At 42.3% G+C, this 25,181-nt stretch overlaps 1 protein-coding gene across 3 annotated transcripts in view; it reads left to right on the forward strand.

Moving 5' to 3' along the window:
• Positions 1–25,181, forward strand: part of Chn2 (chimerin 2) — a 304,571-nt gene that overhangs the window by 152,779 nt on the left and 126,611 nt on the right. For all 3 annotated transcript variants that reach the window (XM_047560115.1, XM_047560117.1, XM_047560114.1), the window contains one exon: positions 8,619–8,674. In XM_047560115.1, the coding sequence (XP_047416071.1) occupies positions 8,619–8,674 (56 nt within the window). The remainder of the gene's footprint in view (positions 1–8,618; positions 8,675–25,181) is intronic.

The raw sequence follows: 25,181 nt of genomic DNA on the forward strand, positions 1-25,181 counted from the left end.
AACCAGTGCTTATTAAGTCTCTGCCTTAAGCCAGGCACTGGGGCTACAAGGGTACATAAGATTAATTCAAGGAGCTGTGGTGTCACACGACCGCCCTCAGTTCCTGTTCTCCTTTGCTTGGAAGCTAACATTATCATTTACTGAGCTATTTCCATAGAGTAATCTTATCCTAAAGTATCATATGCCTTCAGCTAATCCTCAACTCTCAAGACCAAATTCCCAAACATTGAGAAAATCACTGAGAAAGAGTTGGTTTGATGCCCTAAAAATAAATAAATAAATAAATAAAACACTACTTTTTAGTTTACTTAAAAATAACAATGAAAGTCTGGGGTTGTATCAGTGGTAGAGCACTTGCCTAGCACCTGTGAGGCCCTGGGTTCCATCCTCAGCATCACATAAATATAAATAAATCAAATAAAGGTACAACTTAAAAAGCATATTTAAAAAAATAACAATGAAGCCACCTTCAAAACTTTAAGCCAGGCAGGTTCAAAAGCCAAATATCATGGGTATACTCGGAAAGAGTTTCATTTGAAGAAGTCAATTGCCAACTGGGCGGCAGGTACTCTGCCTGCCCGACGCTCTCCCGGGAGGCTGTCCCGGCAGCAGACCACGCAGTCGTAGTTTGTGCCTGTGTTCCTAAGTAGGAATTTGGAAGCTCACAACCCTGATGTGCGCCCCCTGCATCAGAATCACCTGGGGGAAGATTGCAATAATTATTCCTTGCAGATGGCTGAATGGGAAAAGTTGGGAGAGCTACAGCTGAGGAAATCCTACAGGTTTTTCTTATGCACACGTATGCCTGATACTTCTGGGTTTGGGGCACTGCAGGCCTTGTCCTTGGTTTTATCACAGTGCCCTGGACAAGAGAAGTAAATCCCTTTGAGATGACGTTCTGTTAGCAAAGCCTTTCTACAGCAGCTGGAGGGCACGATTGAACCGAGAAGACATCAAAAGCATCCACAATCCCCTGCTCACATCCAGGAGTGTTTCCCATGAAAGCCTTTCAGGAAGACATGGGCAGTAAGCAGGGTGGGTCTGACTGAGGGTCACAGCCATGTGGCTGGATTCAGTTCCTGGATCCTTGAATCCCTTTGGAAAGAAGAGGGTTACAGGGGCCATCCCTGAGGGCTTTCCTAGGAGCTGATGGATCTGGCGAGGCATTTGCACTACCCAGGCCATGAGCTTTCATGAGACTTCTGCAGGAGTAAGTTGATTCTGTTCCCAGTGGAGGAAGAGTAGTTAAGTTTTCTGACCGAATCAAAAATAAAACATTGAGTCTCTAAATCTGCATTAGCTGTCTTGGGAATCTTGGACTCTCCTCCGCCTCCACATTTCCCAGTGACCACCACCCCTGCCCAACAGCTTACTCCAGTGCTAAGAATTCTCTGCTGAGCCATAGAGAGCCCAGGGCTAGGGAGTGCCTGGAACATATTTGGGACATTGCTGTAGAAGCAAATTCCATCATATCACCTCTCTGCTCACAGAACCACCTAGAAAGTGACACTCATTTTTGCATTTTGCTTGTGAAATGTTGTTTGTCACACAAAGAAACTTCAAGAAGTGACATTTTGGGGTTATGTGACATGTTTCAGTTATATTAAACATGTCTTGGAGAATTTTTTTTCACAGATGTTTGTTCTGTTATAGCTAATCCTGAAAATGATGGGCAGGCTCTCATTTGAAGCTAAAATAGAAAATTGGGCTCGGTTTTTCATTGCAATTGGTTACCATCTCATTATCTATATAGACAGATGTATAACCCAGTTGGAAAATAAGTTTCTGTACCTATTTGCCAACTTCTGTTGCTTGGAACAACATAGAGCAGGTCTTGCAGGTTCTGAGACCTTCTGACTAAGAAATAAGCAATCAATTAATGATGTCTGCTACTGAGGGATCCCTGGCTGGAGGGGTTTGCCTAGGGGTCTGTTGGGAGAAATCCTAGTTCTTGGCTGGTAGCAGTGAATGTCTCAAGCATGTAAGGAAAACTTGTAGGGAGGAGCACTCTGCTTCCACTGCCTAGGAAAGTAAACAACTGCCCCAAGTTGACTCAGTGTTACCAAGGGAACCCGTATAGGAACCTGGTGGTCTGATCCCCCGTGGCACATTGTGATTGGACAAGAAACCTATAAAATGTATAGCTGTTCCCACAATAAACAAGTTTGCAGGCTGCTTGCCACAAGCCTGCTTCCACCCAACTCCCGGGATCTGGGTCTTGACTCCATGCCTTACTCTGCCTATGAGCTAGCCTGGCACAAGAGAAACTACAGGGGTCTTCCCTCTTCCTCTTCCAAGTCACCCCTCGCTGGTTCTGTTTCTGGATTGCATGGTTGGTGAAGTACAGCATTTCTCTTTACTAAAGCTCAGGGGGTTTCTAGAGGACATCTAGAATGGTGAAGCTCTGTGAGGGTGTTCTGCCCACTCTAGTATCCCCAGTGCTGGGTACAGCACTTTAGTTATGGGACTTAGGCTATTCCCACGGGAGAGGAACTGTCCAGAGATGGTCCAGTACATCCCTCATTTCTGTTAATGGCATCTCAGTCTCACAATCCCTCAGGGTCCTTCCCTCCATTCCGTTTGTGGTCAGTCCTTGTACCCTCCTGGGCAATCAACCCATCTTCTCACCTGCATGCCCACTGGTGTTACCTGAACTCATGTTTTCACCATCTCCCTTGTGTACACGAGAAGCACTGGTCTCTCTCTTTCCTGTCTCCCAGTTTTCTCCTGAGTAGTTCCTTCTTTGGTGAGGCAAAGGGCAGTGGCCCCCATCCCAAGACGTGCATTGGAATCTCCTGGGGAGCTTTAAAACGAACAGATGTTAGGGACCTTGCCAGACTGGCAGAGTGTGCATCACCAGGGATGGAGTCTGGGAACCTGTATTTCATGATGGCTTCGTAGAGATCCTAATGCAAGCAGCCCCAGGTGGGCCTGTCCAGCTCTAGGGAACTACCAGCTGAGGCTAAGAAATACTGGCTTTGAGTTCTGGAAACCAGGCTTTGAATCTTGATTTTGACTTATTCCTATTATTTGTGTGATCATGAGTGTCTTCAAAGTGGGCAGCACCTCCACCACTGTATCAGTGAAGGAGAATAAGCTATGTGGAAGCTTCTGGGGATGACTCATAAGGTGTCTGGCACATAGTAGGTACCCAGAAAACCGCAGCTCCTGTACTTGTGAATGGCCTTATCTTTACTGTTGTTCTAAAACAGACTAGCGATTCACCTTCCTGCTAAAAACATGTCACTGCCTCTTCCTGCAGACAGAAGGACACTGAGCTCCTTAGCCTGGTGTCCCCAGGCCAACTCCACGGGGCATCCTCAACACTACACACCGGCCACAACTGCCACATGACAAGACTGCCACGGCAGCCTCTGAATGATCAACTGGCACGTTGTTTTCTTTCACGGCTGCTGCTTGTAACCCTCTCTCTACCTGCAAAATCCCTCTAATCCCTCTAGAGGGACCCCATCCCTCGCCCTTTGGGAAGCCATGCTTGCCACCTGAGGAAACGGAATAGCTTTCTCCTTTCCCCCTCATTAAAGCAGTGTCCTTCCTCATTGGGTCAGTCTCCTCGCAGGCACAGGTTGTGACCTGTGGGTCATTAGAGTCCATTTCTTCACAAATTATGCATTAAGCATCTACTCTGTACCCAGCACTCTTATAGACACTGGGGATACTCAGTGGACAGAACAGGGTCCCCACCCTCATAGAGTTTCACCATACTCAGGGGAGGTAACGTAAGAACTACAAAAGTCAAATATTTATATTTTATCTGTTAATGGTGCTAATGGTGATGAGCTGTGAAGAAACACAGAGAAGCATAAGGGAGCAGAGTGATGGGTGGAATTTTATATAGACAAGTCAGGGAAGCCCTGCAAGCTGAGATGTAAGTAGAGGCCTGAATGAAAGTAGTGAATGAGCCCTGTGGGTCTCTTGGGAAAGAGCAACTCGGGTGGAGGGAGCAGCATGAGCAAAGGCACTGAGGCACAGGCACAATGAACCAGGCCCTGGGATCAAGCAGTTACATCTAGCCCAATGCCCTGGGACAAATATTTAACTTCTCTACACTTGTTTCCTTGTCTGAAAAAGGAAAATGATACAAAGTTGGTTTTCTCTCTGTGTGTGTGTGTGTGTGTGTGTGTGTGTGTGTGTGTGTGAGAGAGAGAGAGAGAGAGAGAGAGAGAGAGAGAAAGAGAGAAAGAGACAGAGAGAGGACTCAGTAAAATATTGCTCCTGTCACATGGCAGGTACTTAGTATGCTGTCCTCTTCTCTTCCCCTGCCTCTCCATTCATCCTCAGAGTCTCCACATAATGCTGACTGTGGTGTCTGGCATATAGCAGATGCTCACATATTTGCTGTTATGAATTGCAAAGGAGCCTCGAGCTAAAACTGCTTTTCTCTTAAAATTGCCATACTTCTTGGTCTCCTCCTTAAAAATGGTGTTCACCGTCAGGCGCAAGGTGGCATGCCTGAAATCCCAGTAGTCTGGGAGGCTGAAACTGGAGGATCACATGTTCAAAGCCAGCCTCAGCCACTTAGTGAGACCCTTTTCAAAAAAAAAAAAAAGTAAAAAGGGCTGGGAATGAGGCTCAGTGGTTAAGCGTCCCTGGGTTCAATCCTTGGTACAAAAAAAAATGGCGTTCACCACACCATTCTACCCATGCCCCTGATGATGGGGAGAGAAAGGTGGATGGGACTCCCTCAGTGTGGATTCTGCAATCCACCTGGAGCTAAAACTCTGGGATTCTTGGAGATGGCCCCTTGAGTTCCCATGAGACTCATTAACAGCAGCGTCCCACTCAGGAGCAGCTTAGCAGTGCTGGCACAGAGTCAGGAGGGACAAAGGGCTCCAGGCCACCACTTCTCTCTTCCCTTGATCAACTTGTCCTCCTGCTTCCTCTTCCACCAGCAGGCTTCTCTGACCCTGCCTCTTGCAGCCTTTCCATCTCGTTTGGAATAAGAAATACATACATGTGGCTCAAAAATCAAACAGTAGAATAAGATAGACAGTGAGGGATTTTTCCTCCACTTCTGCCTTCTTTTTCTTTTCATCCCCTGATGGCAATTGCTTTTATTACTTCCTTGTTCCTTCCAGAGCTTATTTATACAGAGATATGCAAAAATTAATACGTACCTATTATTTTACTCCCTTTGTTAAAATGAAAGTGTGTACATAATATATGTAGGCATGGGTGGATTTGTGTGTGTGCGTATGCATGTATGTATAGGTATACAACTGTCCCTTGGTATCCAGGTAGGATGAGTTCCAGGACTGCCTGCAGGTATCAAAATCCTCAGGTGCCCAAGTCCCTTACATCAAATGGCATATAATGAACAAAACCCTCCTGTATGTTTTAAATCATTTCTACATTACTTATAATACTTAATACAATGTAAATGCTATGTAAACAATTATTACACTGCTTTGTTTAGGAAATAACGTCAAGAACAAGGTCATGCATATTCAGTACAAATGCATTTTTTTCAAATATCTTTGGTGGTTAGTTGAATCCTCATATGTGGAACACATGGATTCAGAGAGCCAACTGTATACCTTTACCTTAACTTTTATACTCACAAGGAATATCCTATCACCCCAGGTCAGTTTATCGAGAGTCTTCCCAAACTCTACTATCCCAGCATGGTGTCTAGTGGAAGATGCACCATGCTTCATTTAAATATTCCATTCCTTGAATGGGTGGTATCATGCCAGCTCCTGTATTTACTGCCCTATTTTGTAAAAATATTTCTAATTTCTGGATCTCCCTCCAAAGATGATAGGATTCTTAAAAATAGAGCTTATGGTTTTCTTCGTAATTATATCCAAAGCACCTCAACAAATACTGAGGCTACTAAACTAAGCACAGACAGACATGATCTCTTCCCTCATGGAGAGATTTACAACATTGGAGGAGAAACATATATATATTTTTTGAAATCACACCAATAACTACAGAATGATGGTGAGATATAAGTTACATAGAAGAAAGGACAGGAAATTGTGAGCACAGAATAAGGAGATGGTTTTGGATCTGGTGTGAGAGGTATCAAGATGGTATTTGAATTGAAGTCATGATGATGAGGGACAGATAACTAGAGGTAGAAAGGGTAGAGGGGATATTATAGAATATTATAGAAAGCGTAGCATGTGCAAAGGCTCTGAGGTTGAGGCATGTGCATTTAGGAAAGGAGAGGAAACCAACTTGACTGATCAGAGAGCACAATACACGGTAAGATCATAGAAGTAGTCAGAGGTGAGACCATTCAGGGCCTTGTACTATGTTGTAGACTTTGGTCTTATCCAGGAGCCATGGGAGGCCATGAAGCTTTGGAGCAGGGGAGGGTCATGATTTGATTGACATTGTCCAATAGTTATTCTGGCCATTAATGAGAGAACAGATTGGAGGGAAGTGAGAATCTAGATCCTGGATTAGGGTGTGGGTGATATCAGTGGACACAAGTCAACAGAGCTGAGAGACTTTGACAAAGTAAACTGATCATTTGTCACTGGTGACAAATGGGCATGTGAATTGCCATGGACAGTTTCTAGATGCTGGTGGAGAAGTCAAATGCATGGTGGTGCCTTTGCTAAGGCAGGATTTTGGAAGAAGCCTAGATTTGAAGGGAAATATCTTGAGTCAAACTTGAGATCCTCTTAAGAAACTCAAGAGGAATCTCTGAGAGGCTAGATATTCAGCTTGGCTCTTAGAGGAGTGTTCTGAGCAGACAGGGGAGGCTTGTTCATGTGGGTTATAAGCAAAATATAGAAGTAGTTGAGATTCCTTGGGAGGAGGAAAGAGAATAAGACCTCAAGAGGGTCTAAGAGAAGCTTTGAGGATCTCCCTTGATAAGGGTGAGTGGAGGAGGAATCAGCCACAGGTATAAGAAAGGAAAAAATAAAAGAAGGAAAAATCTTCCGTGCCATGCCATAGAAGCCAACAGAAATACACAGCACAGCTGAATAATTAGTGTCCACAGGTTGACAATCATTTGCCAACCAGTGCATCTTTCCTGCACCCAGTCCCACTTCCCATAGATTGGTCTACTTGGACCTGCAGACTCTTTCATAGGGAGAGAGGTATTTAGAGACCACCTTTTTATTTGTCTGTCATATTTGGTGTTCTTTTCAAAAAGCTATGTTGAACTCTGCTTTCCTTTCAGATGTGGGTACAGTTGTCCTTCCATGTCATGTGCACCATCTTTAGTGTGGACAACCTGCAGGTAGAAATGGACATCCGACATCCACAAGAGGGTTAGATTGTTTCTTCTCTGTGCTAACTCTGGGTTGTCCACACTTAATTAGGTAGGGGAAAAAAAAAAAAAAAAAAAAAAAAAAAAAAACAACCACATTGAGCAGAAGGCATCAGGAAGCCATAATACAAAATATAGTCTAGCAATTTTATACCTATATGCATATAACTATCAGCCCTTCAACTAATTCATTTAAAAAATTTTAGACCTAAGAATAAATCAGAAACTTGTCCTTATTCCAGTTTTTAGAAAGACTTTATTTGGGGCTGGGGAGATAACTCAGTTGGTAGAGTGCTTGCCTTATAAGCACAAGGCTCTGGGTTTGATCCCCAGCTCTGCAAAAAAAAAAAAAAGACTTGATATGATTAGTTTTTAACTTGTCATAGGTTTATTGTATCTAAAATTCTTGTCTCTTCAAGATTCTGAAGATAAGATCATCATGGTGGTTTTTGATCTCAAATTTCATGGGAGTAGAATCCAAAGGCACCAGCATGGGGTAACTTTTCCCTCTAAGAGAAATGATCAGGGTGTAGCTCAATGATAGGGCACTTGTCTAGCATGCATGAGGCCCTGAGCTCCAGCCCCAGCAGCACAAAAATAGAGGGTGTGGGGTAGAAAGAATAGAAAACCAACTCTTCAGCAGGAAAATCATTCATTGTAGTCTGAAAAATTACAAATAATAGTCGGATAAGTTGTACTGTATATAATCACCAGCTTTCCTCCATGCCCAAGCCTATCATTAAAGCAGGTTAGAATAGAGTTACTATCATGTAAGGTGTGAAAGGGCCCAGGGAAAACCGGTGCTGGTGGAAGGGATGGGGTCAGATGGCTGGGAATCCACAGTGCAAAGGGGGTGGCAGGAGGATGCCTTGGTGTGTGGCGTTCACTTGGAACCAGTCATCTTTGCACATAACTGTAACATTTCAGAAAATGGCATTGCTAATGCCAGTTCTTTCCCTGCTGTGTCAAGAGACATTGGCATTTACATTCAGGAATCCTATTACATGATCTTACTACTCAAGTACTCACAAGGAGAATTTCATCTCTAAAATAGTCAAAAGAATTTTAGCTGTATCTAGTCTTCCAAGAAACCCATAAAATGAACAATGCCAGTAACAATTATGAAACTAAATTGGCCTTATAAGAATAAAAAAAATCAATTTTGCCAGTTTACATTCACAGTGACTCATTTCCATATAAATGACCTGATTTTATCCAGTCTAAAATATATGTCTGCAACCTCTGTGTTTTTTTTTTTTTTTTTTTATATTTACAGTTCTGGAGATGAACTAGTAGAAATGTTTGAAGGCATGTGTTGTTGATTTCTAATCACAATTATCTTTGTTTTCTTTTTTTTTGGCAGTGTATCAGTTGCAGCAAGAAGCGCCTCGTCCCAAGAGGATCATTTGTCCTCGGGAGGTGAGTACTTGGCTATTTCCAGTACACCTTATTAAATATGATGAATTGTCAGTGCTGAGTTGGTACCAGAGGGATTTCAGGTTTCTGGGGAGTTGATTTCTATTAATGGTTGTTAATGTGTCACCAAATTTAACATCTTTACAATCTATATTTTGAAATCAGACATTATTTTAAAAGTACTTCCAAACTCATTTAGAATCCAAAGAAGTGCATTGTTAACCATGGCAGAGGTAAATCAAACATCCTTTGTAAATCCCTCAAAATGTGTATTCTGGTTGTTTTTTATTACTGTAGTTTTGATTTCTTACCATTTTTTAAATGTTGAAACATTTCCAGCAGAGCACATACAGAGAATAATAAATATTTGGGTTATCTCGGCACCCATATTTAGCAAGCTTTTATGCTTTGTCGTATTTAGTTGACATTTTTAAAATGATAAAGCCTTACATGAAAAGTGACTATGTTTTTAATCTCGGTAATAGCTTAAAAAATATATAAATTCTATATAAAAACAAGAAAATAAAAATAAACTTAAAAAAAAACATTTAAAAAGTTTTCATAGTAAAAAAAGGATAACAGTGTCAAAAAATATGTATCTGGACTTACAGACGTTTCCCAAACCCTCCTTCACCAGTTAGTTTCCTAATTACCTGAAGTACCAGCACGATTCGAAAGGCAGGACTAAGGCTCTATTTTCTATTTTTATCCTGACCAGTTTCTTTAATTGCTATTAGCTTATATCCTTCAAATTGATATTAGCTTATATCCTTCAAACCAAAAGCCCACAGGCCCTTGTTCAGTTTTGTTATTCCTTGATTAAGTCTAAAGTTGCAGAGAGCTCTTAAAGCACCCTAAAAAGATGCCAGTTCCAACACTCCTGAGATTCATCTTTGAACGTAAGCACTCTCCAGGTCTGGTTTTGAACCTGCTTCCAAGACCTACCCATATCTTAAGAGCAAACATCACTCTTTAATATAGTTTTCTGCATAAAATTTTACTTCTGTGGAAGGGCACTGAAATTTGATTTTAATGCAGAGCGAACTGGACTTTCTCATCCCAGGGATTGTACCAGAGAGGAGAAAATATTGATGGTTATGAAAAAATCCAGGATGCGTTCCAAATTATTTGGTCTCTGACCTTGTCCTGTCAGTAACTGTACAGACTATTGTCCTTTGATATTTGATAATAGTTAAATACAAGAAAAAGAAGATAAATATCAGACTTTAAATCAAATGTGCTTAATAAGGGTGTTTTCATGAGAATTGTGAATGATTCCCTAAAAATTCCTCCAGTGCTACTCTTCGTTAGTGTTTCTCCATCAGAAAAATTACAACCATGTGTCAGGATATAGGGGATTTAGGTATCTTAAGGGAAAGTATATTTGTAAAATTTGAACACAGCTGAGAACTCTATCTAGGGGCATTAGCAAAAATTCACTAGGCAAGGCTGAGCATCAACGCGTGAGACCCTGGGCTGGTCCACAATCACTCATCGGTTCATGTGTTCAGGAATCAATACGGAGAGGCTGACTTTTTTCAGCTGTGGTCGAGGTGTTGGAAATACAGCCAAGAACTTGGCTATCGGCACTTTTAGTGCCATCATAAAAGCGAACAGAATTACGATGTAACCCAACACATATTTAAGGTCTTGCCTCTGTGGGTGCACGTGTGTGTAAGAGAGAGAACTTTGTGGCCAGGTGGATCGGCCTTTGAGTCAGGTGGAACATCAGCAGAGGAGACAGGCACATTCAGGTTATCTTCAGAGCAACTCTTCCTAGGCTTCCAGTTCTACAAGCTTTCGGTGACAGTTTTACATCCAAATATTTCTCGAGCGTGCCTACTGTCCTCCAGGTCCATGATGCCATCGTCATTTCTTCCCTGGATTGGTGCAGGTTGGCAGCCTCCCACTGGTCTCCCTGCTTCGACTCTTGGCACCCTCCCTGAGGCCAACTTCCACACACATCTCACACACTCACGCACACATGCACACACTCATGAATTCATCCGAAGGAGCCCGAGTCATCGTTGTTACACATAAATCAGACCCTTTGGTAATTCTTCATGACTCTTAGCAGGAAAGCAAAACTCCCTGCTATGCCTCTGAGTCACACTGTGCTCTGCAGTAGTCACCCCCCGAAGCTCTTCCGACATCCAGCTGCTCACAGAAGTTTCCCAAGCCCACCTTCACAAATAAGTTTCCTAAACACCCGAGGTACCAGCAACCATGTCCCTAATGATTGGCCATCACTATCTGCTGTCATTAAAGGCTATGGTGCACATGTGGCTTTTCTGTCCTTCTCATCTGTCTTTTACACAAACCTGTTCACCTTTCCCAATTTAATTCATTCATAAAGGATGCCTGGTTGATGCTTGATCCGTAGGTAGCTGACTTCTAGAAATTTCGCGTCCCATTTTTGACATGAACCCTCTTGTGAAATGGGTACTCATCCACTGGACTTCTTCAGCAGGCAGCATGGGGCCCAGCCAGCCAGTCAGGTGTCAGGCGATGAAGGGCCAATTTTGCTGGAGGAACAGGTACAGCTAGGATGAGCGCCAGCAGAAGCAGCCACATTCACTTTGTCCTCTGCTATAATGCTAATGGTGGGTAATTCCTACCCCAACTGCTGGGCCTCCCAGGGGTTGACCTCCTGGGAGCAGAGGCACTGCCTCCTGTTGGATGCTGGGAAACTGTTGCTCCTGCTGCTGACAGGGTTGAGTCGAATGTTTCTGCCCGTACACAGCTGGCTGCTCAGGGACATGCCTAATGAAGACAGAAAGTCTTTCCATTAGAGCGTGTGACCAGTGAGACTGAAGCTTTATTAACACATTTACATAAAGTCATAAAGGCTATTTTGTTTGAATGGTGAATATGGTTTTTTGATGTGTATTTTTCTAGTTCATCTGTCCTCTTAGCTATGGCTAATTGAGAGTCCAGCTCTCTGCCCTCCTCCGGAGTCACCAGCCCATCTCCTCCCTGTCACCTCTTCCCTGATCCTGGATGGGCTGTTCCAGCCTCCTCATTCTTACCTTCCTGGTTTGTGGGTCTCTCTCAGGGTAGGATCCTCCAGTTCACAAGATAAATGCCCACATTAGAGCATGAAGTGAAGTCTGTGGTTACAGAGTAGGAAACCGTGTCACTCCAGGGGAAAGCTACAGGCCAACCGACTTGACAACTGGTTGTCAGCAATAGATACCACTGTCCCTGTGGACTCCACTGGGGAGCAAAGATGAAGATACAGACTGATTCCACAGGCAAAATCCTATTAGCTAGCCAGTCAGGAGGGCAGGATTCTGAGCTGCACAGTCCACTTGGACTTGTCTTGACTTCTTGCTCAACCAATTTCCAGCTATTTGACTTAGAGCCAACCAATGACTGTCCCAGCTAAATGAAAGCTGAAGCCAAAGGTAAACAACTGTTTTGCTGGGTTGATATAAATATGTCAAATGTCTATTGTGGTTCTTGGCCCATAATAGGTACTTAGTTAATGTTCAAGATTCAGGGAAGATTCAGAAACCCATGGAGAACAGGCTCTGAGATAGTCATTGGTGACACTGGGATCCTTGACAGTATTCCCTGAATGGAAGGAAAAAATGGCAATGAATTCACCATAGCTAAGTTATTGAACCAACTAATGCATTCAGTGGATGAATGGGTTAAGAAAATGTGGTAGACAGACACAATGGAATATTACTCAGCCATAATGAAGGGTGAAATTATGGCATTTGCTGGTAAATGGGTGAAACCGGAGACTGTTGTGTAAAGTAAAATAGTGAAATAAGCCTGTCCCAAAAATCCAAAAGCCAGATGTTCTCTCTGATATGCAGATGCTAACACACAATAAGTGGGGAAAGGAAGAATAGAAGTTCATTGGATTAGACAAAAGGGAATGAAAGGAAGGGAGCAGGGATGAGAATAGGAAAGACAGTGGAACGAATGGGACATAACTTGCCTATGTTCACGTGAATACACAATGAGTGAAACTCCACTCAGGTACAGTCACAAGAATGGGCAGTTACGCTCCATGTATAATGTGTCAAAATGCACTCTACTGCCATGTGTAACTAACAAGAACAAAAAAATGGCAATGAAGAAGAACTAAGCATGATGCCTGGGTCAGGAATTAAGCCACTAAGAGAAAAGATCCTGAGGATGAGGAAGCTGGACAACGGGCCTAGCACCAGCTACGCCGGCAGGGTCAGCCCCTGGAGTAGCGTTCACTGCGTCCTTGAGCTCCATCATTGTAAGCGAATATGCATTGAGCCGCCGCAGCACCTGGCACTCCGCAAGCATTTCCTGGATGCTCTTTGCCAAGAGATTCACAACATCTTCCAGGATGCAAATGTCTCACTTGCCCTTTCTGTCAATTGTCAGTCAGTCACTTCATAAGCATTTATTAATTACCAAATGTGTGCCTGGGTGGTCTGCCAAGAACTGTGCAGAAGAAAATCAACTCCCAAATTTGTTTCTCTAGCTAAGCCCTTCTCCTGGGCTGCCACTCCCTCTGTGCATCTGTGTGCTTGACCTCTGCAGGTAGATGTCTCACAGGCCATTAGGGGCCCTGTGTCCAAAAGAGAACTGGGCCACACCATTCAGTGGCAACCTCAGAAGCCTGGACTCCCTCCTCCTCACCCTCAGCACCTCCTCTTCCACAGGCAACAGTTTGACATCCACATTTATCCCACATGTACTCACTTGCCTTCAGCTCCATGCCTCTCACGGGGTTGGTGCCATCATCACGTCTTGCCTGGATTAATTGGCACCCTCCCTGCAGCCAACATTCACACACACACACACACACACACACACACACACACACACACCATTTATCCAAAATCGTCATTGTTACATAGACATCAGACTCTTCAGTAGCTCCTCATTAATCTTAGAAGAAAAGCAAAACTTCTCACTATGCCCACAAGCCATGCTGTGCCTTCTGCCCTTAGTTACCACCCTGTGTCATTCTTCTTCGATTGCACTGCCTTTAAACTCCACTAGCCTCTATTCCCATTTATCACCCAAACCACAATATTACAACCACAGGGCCTTTGTACTGCTTCTTGCCTGGAATTCTTGTCTCAGATTTTTGGCATTTTCAGCTTTCAAATCAAATATCACACAATACTAAAGATACTTTTTGAACCCCATGAAAATCAACACCTCCCCAACAGTTAGACATCTTCTGTCATATCACCCTATTTGTTTTTCTTGTAGAACAGTAATCCCTTCTTGTTCACAAGGGATATGTCCCAAGGCATTCTGTGGATGACCAAACGGTGGATAGAACGATATTAGGTTCATTTTCTATATGTACATACCTGTGATAAAATTTATGAATTGGGCATAGTAAGATGTTAACAACAATAATTAAGAGTAAAGGACGGATGATCTCACTGATAAGTGGATGATGACATATAATGGGGGGTGGGGGGCAAGAATGGAGGAAGGAAGGACTGTATAGAGGGAAAAGAGGGGTGGGAGGGGTGGGGGGAAGGAAAAAATAACAGAATGACTCAAACATCATTACCCTATGTAAAAAAAAAAAGAGTAAAATAGAACAATTTTAGGAATATACTATAATGCAAGTTATTCAAAACTTATGAATTGTTTATTTCTGGAATTTTTCATTTAATATTTTCACATAGTTGACTGTGGGTAACAAAAACTGCAGAAAGAGTAACCACCGATAAGGGGGGACCACTTACTATACCCCCAATACGCTTTCCTAACATATTTGTTTACTTGTGTGTAGCTCTCTCTAGAAGAACACATGCTCCAGAGACTTCCACGGTCTTAATCATAGGTATATCTCTGGATGAAGCATAGCCAAGCAATAGTGGGTGATCAGTAAATATAGACCAAACTCATAAAAGAATAAAAAAGGATAGAGATCGCAAACGTAAGGAATTTAGAATCCTCAAACTATTACTAATAGCAGATCAGGTTTACTCAATGCTGTTATTAGGGTAGTGAGTTAGACTTTTGGCAGTCATGAAGGTACTTTACTTAAACACAGACTAATATTTTTTTCCTGGAATAGTCCAAGTTTCTTTTTGGCCTTCCCAAAAGGCCAAAATGTTAAGATTTACTTGCATGACTAATTTAAAGCTAAATTCCACTAGAATTACCTAAAGGATACACCAAATAAGCAGAAATTCTTTTGTGACTATACATGATTTGGTATCATCTATCTTTTTTGAAATTGCTGCAGTGAAAATGGTATTATAAAAAGTAATTGCAAAAAAAGAAAATAAAATTACATACTATTATTTCAAATTGTTCCCCATCTCCTGCAACTTCATTCCCTTCTCCCTTGCCATTGAATAACCTATTGGGAACACTTTTTTTTTTTAATGGAAAAGTGGACGTGGAACTAAAGTCTCCACATTCATGATCAGAATCTGCTTTTTTCTTGATTGCCAGAGGTTAGACAAAGTCAGATGACAATGGCCAATCTTCAATTCCAATTGCACCTCATTACCACGGTTTACCTTCTGGTGACTTGTACTCACTTCTTTTGTAAATACCACTTGGAAATATCCCTTCCTCCTTCTGGGGGCATTTTTTTTTTTTAACCTGGTTTTGGTGCTCCTGAATATCTACGCATTCAATCCTTTTCACTTTTATTTGTAAAACTTCTTTGAAGCCTTCAACAGCATTCCATTTCTTCATTATGCTCTTGAAGTTTTATTAATCACACCTAGACTTCATAGTTTTGTGGCTTTAGGCGTTGATCTTGTCTCAGGCATGTCTGAGAGATGTGAACAAGCTGAATGATTTTCCAAATCATTCTCAACTGGCTCAGATGTTTAAAATCAGGTTTTAAGGAATCTCACAGGGATTTTTCAACTAGTCCACTGTTCTTCCCTTTCTTCTTTTATTCATTGAAAATAGATGTTTTAAAACAAGTGCATTTGGTGGAACATGAAAACCCTCCCGATTCAAGATATCCAGGCAAGGGATGTCTTAAAGCCATGAGATTGATTCTAAGAGCCACAAGCAAAATCAATCTCATTACCCTTTAATTGGCTTTATGTGTAGTAATCAGAAGGCTATTTCTTCCCTGGCACGAAATATATCTATTCTTTTCATCCTATGTCCTCTCCACTGGTCTCTTTTTTTCCCCTTAATATTGACACAACCAAGAATAAAGGGCTTTGCCATCATTTTTCCTCCCAGTCTTTCATCTTGATCACTAATGCACTCAGCCTTTTTTCTTGATGTGGTTTCGTCCTGAGCAAGACTTGCTTTGGTTTCAGACTCACTAAGGTAAAGGTGAGAAAGCCTTATAGTAAAATTAATGTTAGAAAAAAATTTCGACAAAATAATTGAAAAAGGTTTTTTTCCCCTAAAGATAAAACTAAATGTTATGCGCTTTTAGCTCTAAAATATATTTACTTCTTATTGACAAGTACTTTGATCTACCAAAATCCTCAGCTGCCCCGCTACACTCCAAAATAAGAATTCACTCTCTTCGGGATACTTCCAATTTCTTCTAAGGTAATGCAGACACTGCCAAGTGTGCATCTGGAATCCATGTAGACATTTTGAAGGTGATCTCATAGGCAGTGGCCAGGGTTCTGGAGTCCCAGCTGCTACCAGCATCAGAAGCTCAGAGCCAAGGGACATAAGAGCAGGTCTGGAGAGACCCATCAAGGAACAATACCTGTGCCAGAGCATAAGTTCAGATAAAAGTAGGATGAGAAAAATGAAGGAGAGATTACACAGTGTTGGATATTAAAGTTTCCTGAGAAGATTCTTTTTGGCGGTGGGTATCAGGGATCGAACTCTGGCACTCGACCACTGAGCCACATCCCCAGCCCTATTTTGTATTTTATTTAGAGACAGGGTCTCACTGAGTTGCTTAGCACCTCACTCTTGCTGAGGCTGGCTTTGAATTCATGCTCCCCCTGCCTCAGCCTCCCAAGCTGCTGGGATTACAGTCTTGTGCCACCATGCCTATCCTTGAGAAGATTCTTTAATCTCACAGGAGACTTTTACTTCTTAAAGTCTATCTTGAATATGTGGATTCCATTATTTATAATTACTGGAGATGGAATACTATGTTGTGTAGTCTATAGTTTTAGAAATACAAAGAATAATTGCTAGCATCATGTATTGCAGCAGACACTCTGTCATTCTTACCTATCCTTGACAACTGTAACCCTAAATGCCATTCCTCTTCAATGTGGGGAGATCCAAATTGAGACAGAATACCTACGAGGGAGTTGGGGCCTTGGGAGGGCCAACCTTGTACTGCTTTTATGGTTTGGATGTCCCCTGCAAAACTCATCTTGAAATTTCATTGCCACTATAACAGTGTTGGGAAGTGGGACTTTGAAGAGGTGATGCTTGGGTCTTGGGGTGCTACATTTATGAATGGATTAATGTGTCATCAAGGAAGTAGCCTGGTTATCTTGTAAAAAGGATGAGTTGGGCCCAATTTCCTCTCTCAGTCTTACACATGCTCATTTACCCTTCTACCATGTTACCTTGCCGCATTAAGGCCCTCACCAGAGGCCAGCACCATGCTCCCAAACTTCCCAGCCTCCAGGACCATGAGCCAAAAAAGTTCCAATTATTGATAAACAGTCTGTAGTGTTGTGTTATAGCAGCAGAAAAATGAAACACACCATCCAAACAGAAAGCAAGCATCACCCCTCCATAGCATTTCTCCTATAGCAACCCCATAGTATGTCTGGTCTGTGGCTCAGAAGTCAAGTGCAATGAGATTTCTGTTGTGGCCAGGGATTGGAGAAGAGGAGCAGGTGCATAGTACCGGGCACACACGTGAGATTTTAAAGACCTGCTTCAGGATTTTGTTCACCTGGTTAAACTGTAACTGAGAAATAATACTGACAAAGGCAGGTTGCACTTTGTCCCAGATGAGCCATGTCTCCTAAAAGAACTTGGCCTAGCTGATGAAGTACTGAGTGCTTGGAAACCAGTTTCTAACCTTGACTCTATTTTCCATCAGAAAAATGTGGACAATGCAACCTCAGAATGTCCAAACTTGAATTTGACTACCCTAAAAGAGTATTATTTGCTTATTTGTCTGTTTGTTTATTGTCAGATTTTTCCTAGTAAGAGCTAACGTGTATGCAGTACTTACTGTGCTCTGAACACCAGGTTAACCGTTTTACACGTCAGCCCCTGCAGCAATCTCACAGGATCTGTTCTCCCTCTCATTGCACACAGGAGGAGAGATGACCAGCACAAGAGAGGCAAAGTCCAGATTCCAACCTAGATGGTCCATATCCAGGACTAGGCTTCTGACCCAGAGCTTCCCAAAGTGTGGTCCCGGACCATCTGTAAGACTATCACCTGGCCCACCCTGGCCAGCTGAATCAGAAATGCTGGCCACCAGGCCCAGCAACCTGTGTTTTAACAAGTTCTGAAGGAGTCCTGATGCTCACTCTGGTGCAGGGAGCATTGTTCTAGCAACTCTTCTCACTTCTCTCTGCAATTTCACATGCCTCCCTTTGTCCTGAGGATAGAAGAATCAAGATGATTTTTCCCCCCTAATACTGGTGGCCCAGCATGGTGTGAGACTTCATGGATTTCAAAGTAGACACCAAGTTGTCCCATAGCCTTCTTTGTTTCTTCTATATATACTTCCTCCTAGATGTTATTTTCTGCCCTTTAAAAATATTTTTCCTCTTTGCTGTATCTCACTTTCCCACATTCTCTTATGCTGCATACCAAATATGAATCCTTTTATGGGTCTGGTCAGTGCTTAATTTAGCCTGATCTCCTGCCTCCGCCCCCACCCTCCTGTTTTCTGCTATTGTACCATCAATGTTATGTTTGTATTCCCATTTGACAAAACTATTCAAATTTAGCTCTACTAAGATGATTCATACTCATGATCATTCATACTCATTATACACTATTATGAATTCAGCTTTTTGGATGTTTTAAATAGTTAACTCATCCTATGACTATGCATGAATTATTCTTGCTAGATTTCCTCCTGCTTTGAGTGGATCATTGCATTTTTAAAGATGATGATTTCATTATCATTCTGTCAGGAATACTTCGAATCACATTTCTTTTGCCCAAGGCCTTTACTCAACCAATCATCTGTGTGCTTAATGAACATCTCTAAATCCAGGTGACTAATTTGCTAATAAAAGCCAGTCCGGAGCTGGTGCTCTTTTTGCCCCGCCCCCTGGCCTCAGTTTATCACTCCCCTGTCATCTCCAGGCTGACACTACCAAGCCATTGGTAATCAGTCACCTAATCACCTTCAGCTGTGTTCTTTAATAGATCATCCGCACTTGCCATCAGCTCTAAGTACAGCATATCTCTCTGTCTTGTTGGACAGAATAGCAAGCTTTGCTTTAGCGATAGTATCTCTTTCTTCCTCCTTATTTACATGGCCAGTGTCATCTCCCTATCTACTATGGAAGGAAATTAAATAGCCTTGGCACAGCCCAACAAAGGCATGTTGGTTGCCAGCCAGCACCTTGTGTCCTTCTAGGTAATTACACATCGATTGCGTGATGAATTGTTCCTATATCTCCCTGGGTATTTCTACCACGTCTGTAATTACACTTCTCAGGGTGTCTCTTTGCTCTGTGGTAGTCCTCTGTTCTATGGCTTCTCAAAGACCATGCTTGATGCTGTCTCGTCAACACCTTTCAGTTTAAGGATGCAGATCTGACTCTGTTGTGTTTCACTTTTCTCGTCACTTAAAAATAGAATTCAACCATTTTCTGCCTGAGTGCATTGTGATTTCTTTTTAGTTGGCATCACTATATGACAGCTTAAAAAAATAATAATTCTTTCCATCTAGTGCAGGAAATGAAGAGGCATGGACACAAATATGATTTGACCCACCAGTAAATTAAAAGACCTTGGCAGTATTGGCAAGCTCTGTGTTTTGAGATAACTGTACAGTGTTCTAAAACTGATTTCTAAGAATGGATCCTCAAGTTAGTTTGTCAAGAGGAGACATTGGCAAACTACAGCCTGCTGACTTTCTAATAAAGTTTCATTGGATCCCAGCAATCCTCATTTCTTTTCTGTATTGTTTATGTCTGTGTTCATACTACTATGTCACACTTGAGCTCTTAAGATAGAGACTACTTGGCCCTCAAAGCCTAAACTATTTACCACCTAGCCCTCTCCAGGAACAGTTGCCTGACACTAATCTCACACCAAAAGTAACATCGAAGAATGAGTTACTATGTGTAGAGCGCTAAGAAGTGGGGCACAGCATTTATATATTTTTACGATCTCCCAAATACTATATAATGTTAGTGAAAAAAGGAAATATCAGCTCTATAATTGAGGAAGAATTTTATTCCAAGTCTTTTTTTGAACCCAGGGATGCTTAACAAATGAGCCACATCCCCAACTCTTGCTTTTATATTTTATTTAGAAACAGACTCTTGCTTAGGACCTTACTAAGTTGCTGAGGCTGGCTTTGAACTCGTGATCCTCCTGCCTCAGCCTTCTGAACCACTGAGATTACAGACATGCCCCTCAAGCCCAGCTTATTCCAAGCCTTCTTAAGAAGCATATTTAGCACAAGAAAATTGGCAGAAGAGGCCAAGATGGTCACAAGAAGCAGATGTTTCACCGGCTCTCTCATGGTCATCTGCTCCCTGCCAAGAAATGGCAGTCTGCTAAAAAAGGAGGCTCATTGTCCTATAAGTAGGGAATTGGAGGCAGGTATGGAATTGTTATTTGGGTAACCACACCTGAACAGGTAATCTGCACTCAGTTTCTTTGGGGGAGGTACAAACGATTGAACTCAGGGGCACTTGACTGCTGAGTCACATCCCCAGCCCTATTTTGTATTTTATTTAGAGACAGGGTCTCACTGAGTTGCTTAGTGCCTTACCATTGCTAAGGCTGGCTTTGAACTCTAGATTCTCTTGCCTCAGCCTCCCGAGCCGCTAGGATTACAGTTGTGCACCACCATACCTAGCTGCACTCAATTTCTTTAATTTCAAAAATGAAGCTGGTGTTGCCTTGATATTAGAAGTCTACATATCATTAAATTCTAATGATTGGCATGTTGATGTATTTTGAGGGAAACATGCTATGTCTGGATTCAATACATTTCTAAAAATTTGGATTGATGGACAATAAAGGAACAAACAGATATGCCATAAAACAATATAGATTTTAGATGGTGTATATATGAGTGTATGCTGTAAAGACCTTTCATTCCTTCAGATGTCCTATCAAATATATGAAAATTTCCATACTGAAATATTAAGAAGAAAAAACAAAAATTGTTCATACAAGAAGAGTGAGGGCCACATGTACTCTGACCCAGGAACAAAAATATTCTCTTGGGTGCACAGCTCTGATAGAAAGGGGAGCTTTTGGGTATCAGAGCTGCCAGAAATACCATACACCATGCTCAGGAATCAGTAATGTGGAATAGAGAATTTATCAGAAACAGAAGGTTGGAAGCAAGGACAAACATTATTAAAACACTTTCATCCTTTTATTTATCATAGAAGGAATTGTTTGGGGAGGGAATACCTGTTTCATAAATGGTAAGTTAGGTACTTTATTAAAATAATAGAGGACAGGCTTTTGGGTTTTATGACATCCTTATGATATCTAGAAATGACTGATGGGCCTGAGATCAGGGACTGGGTTTCAACCCTGAATCTGCTGCTGGTTCTGGTTAGTTAGCCACCATGAGCCGAAGCTCTCTCATCTACAAGAAGGATGCAAAGACAGGCAGCCCACCTTCCTGGTGGAAGAGTATATGCAAAGCATGTGAAGGCTATGGAGAGCTCACGGGACCAATGTCACACCCAAGTGGGGGAACCAATCTTGGAAGGGCATACAAGAAAAATATCTTACTCTTAATACATAAAGCACAAATGTGCATACAGAACATGGAAAGCTACAAATGGATCTATCTCTAGTATTATAATTTGGATTGGGGGAAGGCGATTGAAGAGGGAACCTATCTAAAAAAACCTCTGTGATGAATACTTTTGGGCACAGAGTATGCAAGTCTTTCATTTCTGCCATCCACTAAGTTCTGCCCTCCTTTTTCTTTCTTTAGGTATATTCATTTTATTCATCAGTTCAAACATAGTCCTATGCTTACATTTCTAGCAAGGGAAAGATATAAAGCTTCTAGAAGCAGAAGAATGGCAGGCAGTCTTTGCCTTTTCCAAAGTATACATAGTACCACTTAAACCGAATACCATGAAACTTTTTGGAAGGAAAGAATTTGCTAACAGGAGAGAGGAATTAAATGACTGTGCTTACCCAATCTTCCCCCTCTAGAAATTGAGCAGCAGCGTTAGTCTTCCCTTGATTTGATTCGATTCTATTGGGTACTTCAAGCTCTCTGAGTTTGAGAGGTATGTGGAGAATTTAAAGAGAGTTCTGAGGAGAATAATGAAGATGAATTAAGGACGGGAAAGTGGGGCCTATTAGAAAAGGTTAAAAGAACAAGGATTATTCAGTTTGAGGAAGAACAGGCAATCAGGTGGCATGGAGATGGCTTTTAATAATGGGATCTGTATTCTCTAGGGAATGGTCTCAGATTCTCATTTGCACTGAAGACTCAGGAGGGAAGGAGTATAATTTGAGGCAAAAGGTATATGAGGTTAGGTATTAGGATAAAATTTGTGCCCATGATTAAATTGTGGGTTTTTAGTTCCCTTTACAGGATTTCTTATTTTAAAGTAAGATAGCTTTTGTGGGAAGTATCAGGATAGGCAGACTGCCACGTCACCTTCAATTTCCCTACTCGGATGGAAAGCTAGCCAGCCAGCCCAGCCTGGTCATATGGCCTCCCAGGGATTTGGTGTGGTTGGAGGAATCCGCCAGCTCACTTGGAGCTATAGCTTTGGGATGTCAGAGGATGAGGACAAAGCTCCAGCCAAGAGGAGTGCCAGGTCAGAGCCAGAGCAGTGTGCCTAATTGGGTCATGCAAACAAGGAGGGCCAATGGTGTGTTTGGGGAGCCAACACATAACTCCAAGGAATGGAAGTGCCAGGGAAGATGTGGCAAGGGAGAGCAGATTCCGCGGAGCTGCTGGGAACGTGCACTGGAGTGGTGAGTGCTACCCACAGCTGGGCTTTTGGTGTTCCTGGAAGCCTACTTCCAGAGTAAACCAGAATCCATGTGGAGGTCCTGGAGAGGCATCCAGGACGGTATTGACTCTCTCAAGGTTTTGGAACTACTCTTCAATGTCATGTTTCCCAGTCCTGAGTGTGAGTCATAATCTACCTGTAGAGCTTGGCACACTGCCGACACTGGCTGCAGCTCTGGAGATGTAGGTGTAATGGGGATATCCCTTGGGTTTCTCCTGTGAGCAATAAAAACCACTCTGAAGCAGCCAATAAAAGGGTGGAAGGAGATGGAGGATGGATGGAAGTATATGAGAAAATTCCTTGCATGGAAAGAAAAGCTGACCTAAGGACTCTGAGAAGGATGTGAAAGAGGACATCTGCAGAGGTCTCTGGTGCAGAATTGAGGCACCTCAGGTCAATAGACCGAATGGTTAGGGTCAGAGCACCAGGTAATTGGATCTACATCTGCTTTCTATTTCTATCTGCCTTATTCATCTTTTAGAAAAATGAGTATAATAGATCTTACCTACTGGGTAGCCATAGGATCCAATGGGTTAATATAGGAAAAGAAAATACTTAGAACAATGGCTGGTACCTAGTGAGTTCTTAGTAACTACTAGTGACTGTTGCTGTTAGGCTCTTCCATGCATGTGAAGCAACACCTAATACCTTCCCTTAGTGGTTTCCATTCAACTTGCAAATTCCAGGGGCAGAGTGCCTGAGTGACTTATGTTTGTTCACATATTTACCCCTTTGTCTATAGAAAGCGCGGGACCTGGATTTGTGGACCCACTGACTGCAAGTCTTGGTTACTTCTCATGTTCTTCAGTCTTACTCTGCAGATTCAGAAAACTGGGAGGAAGCAAGTTTTGTTCTATGCCATAGAGGAATAAAACACCAAGGCTTTAGCTACAGCAACTGTCAGTCTTTCCATGGATACCACTTTTGAAATTTCAGTGTGTCCCAGAAAGGGGTTTAGGAGCATTAAGCAAACTTGTTGAATGAATCTGAGTTCTATGAAGGATATGTGCCTGGATTTGCAGCAACAGAGAGGAAAATTTTAAAAATAATAAAAGAAAAGAAAAGAAAAAAGAAATCCTTTTCTCAAGAGCTCACATTTAGAACTCATAAAGGCCAACAATTCCAATCCCAGTAAGAATGTCAAGGTCCTAACTCAACCTACTATAAAATTCAGAGGAAGAACAGGAAACATACCTGGCTTGAGACAGCCGGGAGAGGGCTCCGCAAGATGGCAGCATTTGAGCTCTTATCTTTAAAATGAACGAGATATTGCCACGTTAAGGCATAGAAAGATTAGGAAATGAGTATTAGAATTCCAGACAGAGGAAGGAGCCTGTCAAAGAATGGCTTAAAAACACAAGCCACCAGGACATGTTTCAGAAACTGTAAGGAGTTTTGAATGAGGAACATCAAGAAATGGGTAGTGAGGATTTGGTGGGCCAAGAGTACATGTGCCAGTGAGGACATGTTCTGGATACATCCTAGAAAGATCCTATTGTCATTCATGTATTCATTCAATCCATAAATATATTGAGCACCTACTAAGTGCTAGCACCATTCTAGACTCAAGAGATGCAGCAGTATGCAGAATACAAAATCCCTGTCCTTCCTGTCATCTCCATTTGATTGGAAGAGATGGCACAAAAACACATCCATATTAGGGTTCTCAAGAGACAGATCAAGTAAACAGAGATTTATTATAAGATTTGACTCACATGATTATGGAGACAAAGAAGTCTCACAATATGCCATCTGCAAGCTACATGAGAAGGAAAGCCCATGGTATAGTGAGAAGGCCTAAGAGTTGGAGAGCCAATGGTGTTGACTCCAGTCTGGGTCAGAAGACCTGAGAATCAGGAGCAGCATGGGCAGGAAAGAATGATGCCCTAGCCCAAGGGGTCAGCCAGGGGGAGAGCAAATCTATCGCACACCTGCCTTTTTTTTTTTTTTTTTTTTTTTTTTTTTTTTGTGGTGCTGGGGATCGAACCCAGGGCCTTGTGCTTGCAAGGCAAGCACTCTACCAACTGAGCCATATCCCTAGTCCGACACCTGCCTTTTTGTTCTATTCAGGCCCTCCACTTACTGTGTGATGTTCACCCACATTGGGTTGGCCCATCTGCTTTCCTGAGTCTCTCCAATTTAAATATTAACCTCCTTCAGGAACACACTCACAGACACGACAGAAAAACAAGTTTAATCAGACATGTGGGCATCACATGGGCTGACCAAGTTGACACATAAAATGAACCATCAGAAGACACAAGTAAGGTGATAAATGTCATGCCAACAAAGTAAGCCAGAGAAGACAGGTGGGGTATGCCAAGGAGAGGAGATGCCATCTTTAAATAGGGTGGTCTGGGGAGGTCCCACTGAGTTGTGGAGGTTTGTCTGGCAATGGGGAACCAATGAAGAATTGTGAGCAGAGA

Source organism: Sciurus carolinensis, chromosome 8 (genome assembly GCF_902686445.1).
Source record: "Sciurus carolinensis chromosome 8, mSciCar1.2, whole genome shotgun sequence".
Lineage (NCBI taxonomy): Eukaryota > Metazoa > Chordata > Mammalia > Rodentia > Sciuridae > Sciurus > Sciurus carolinensis.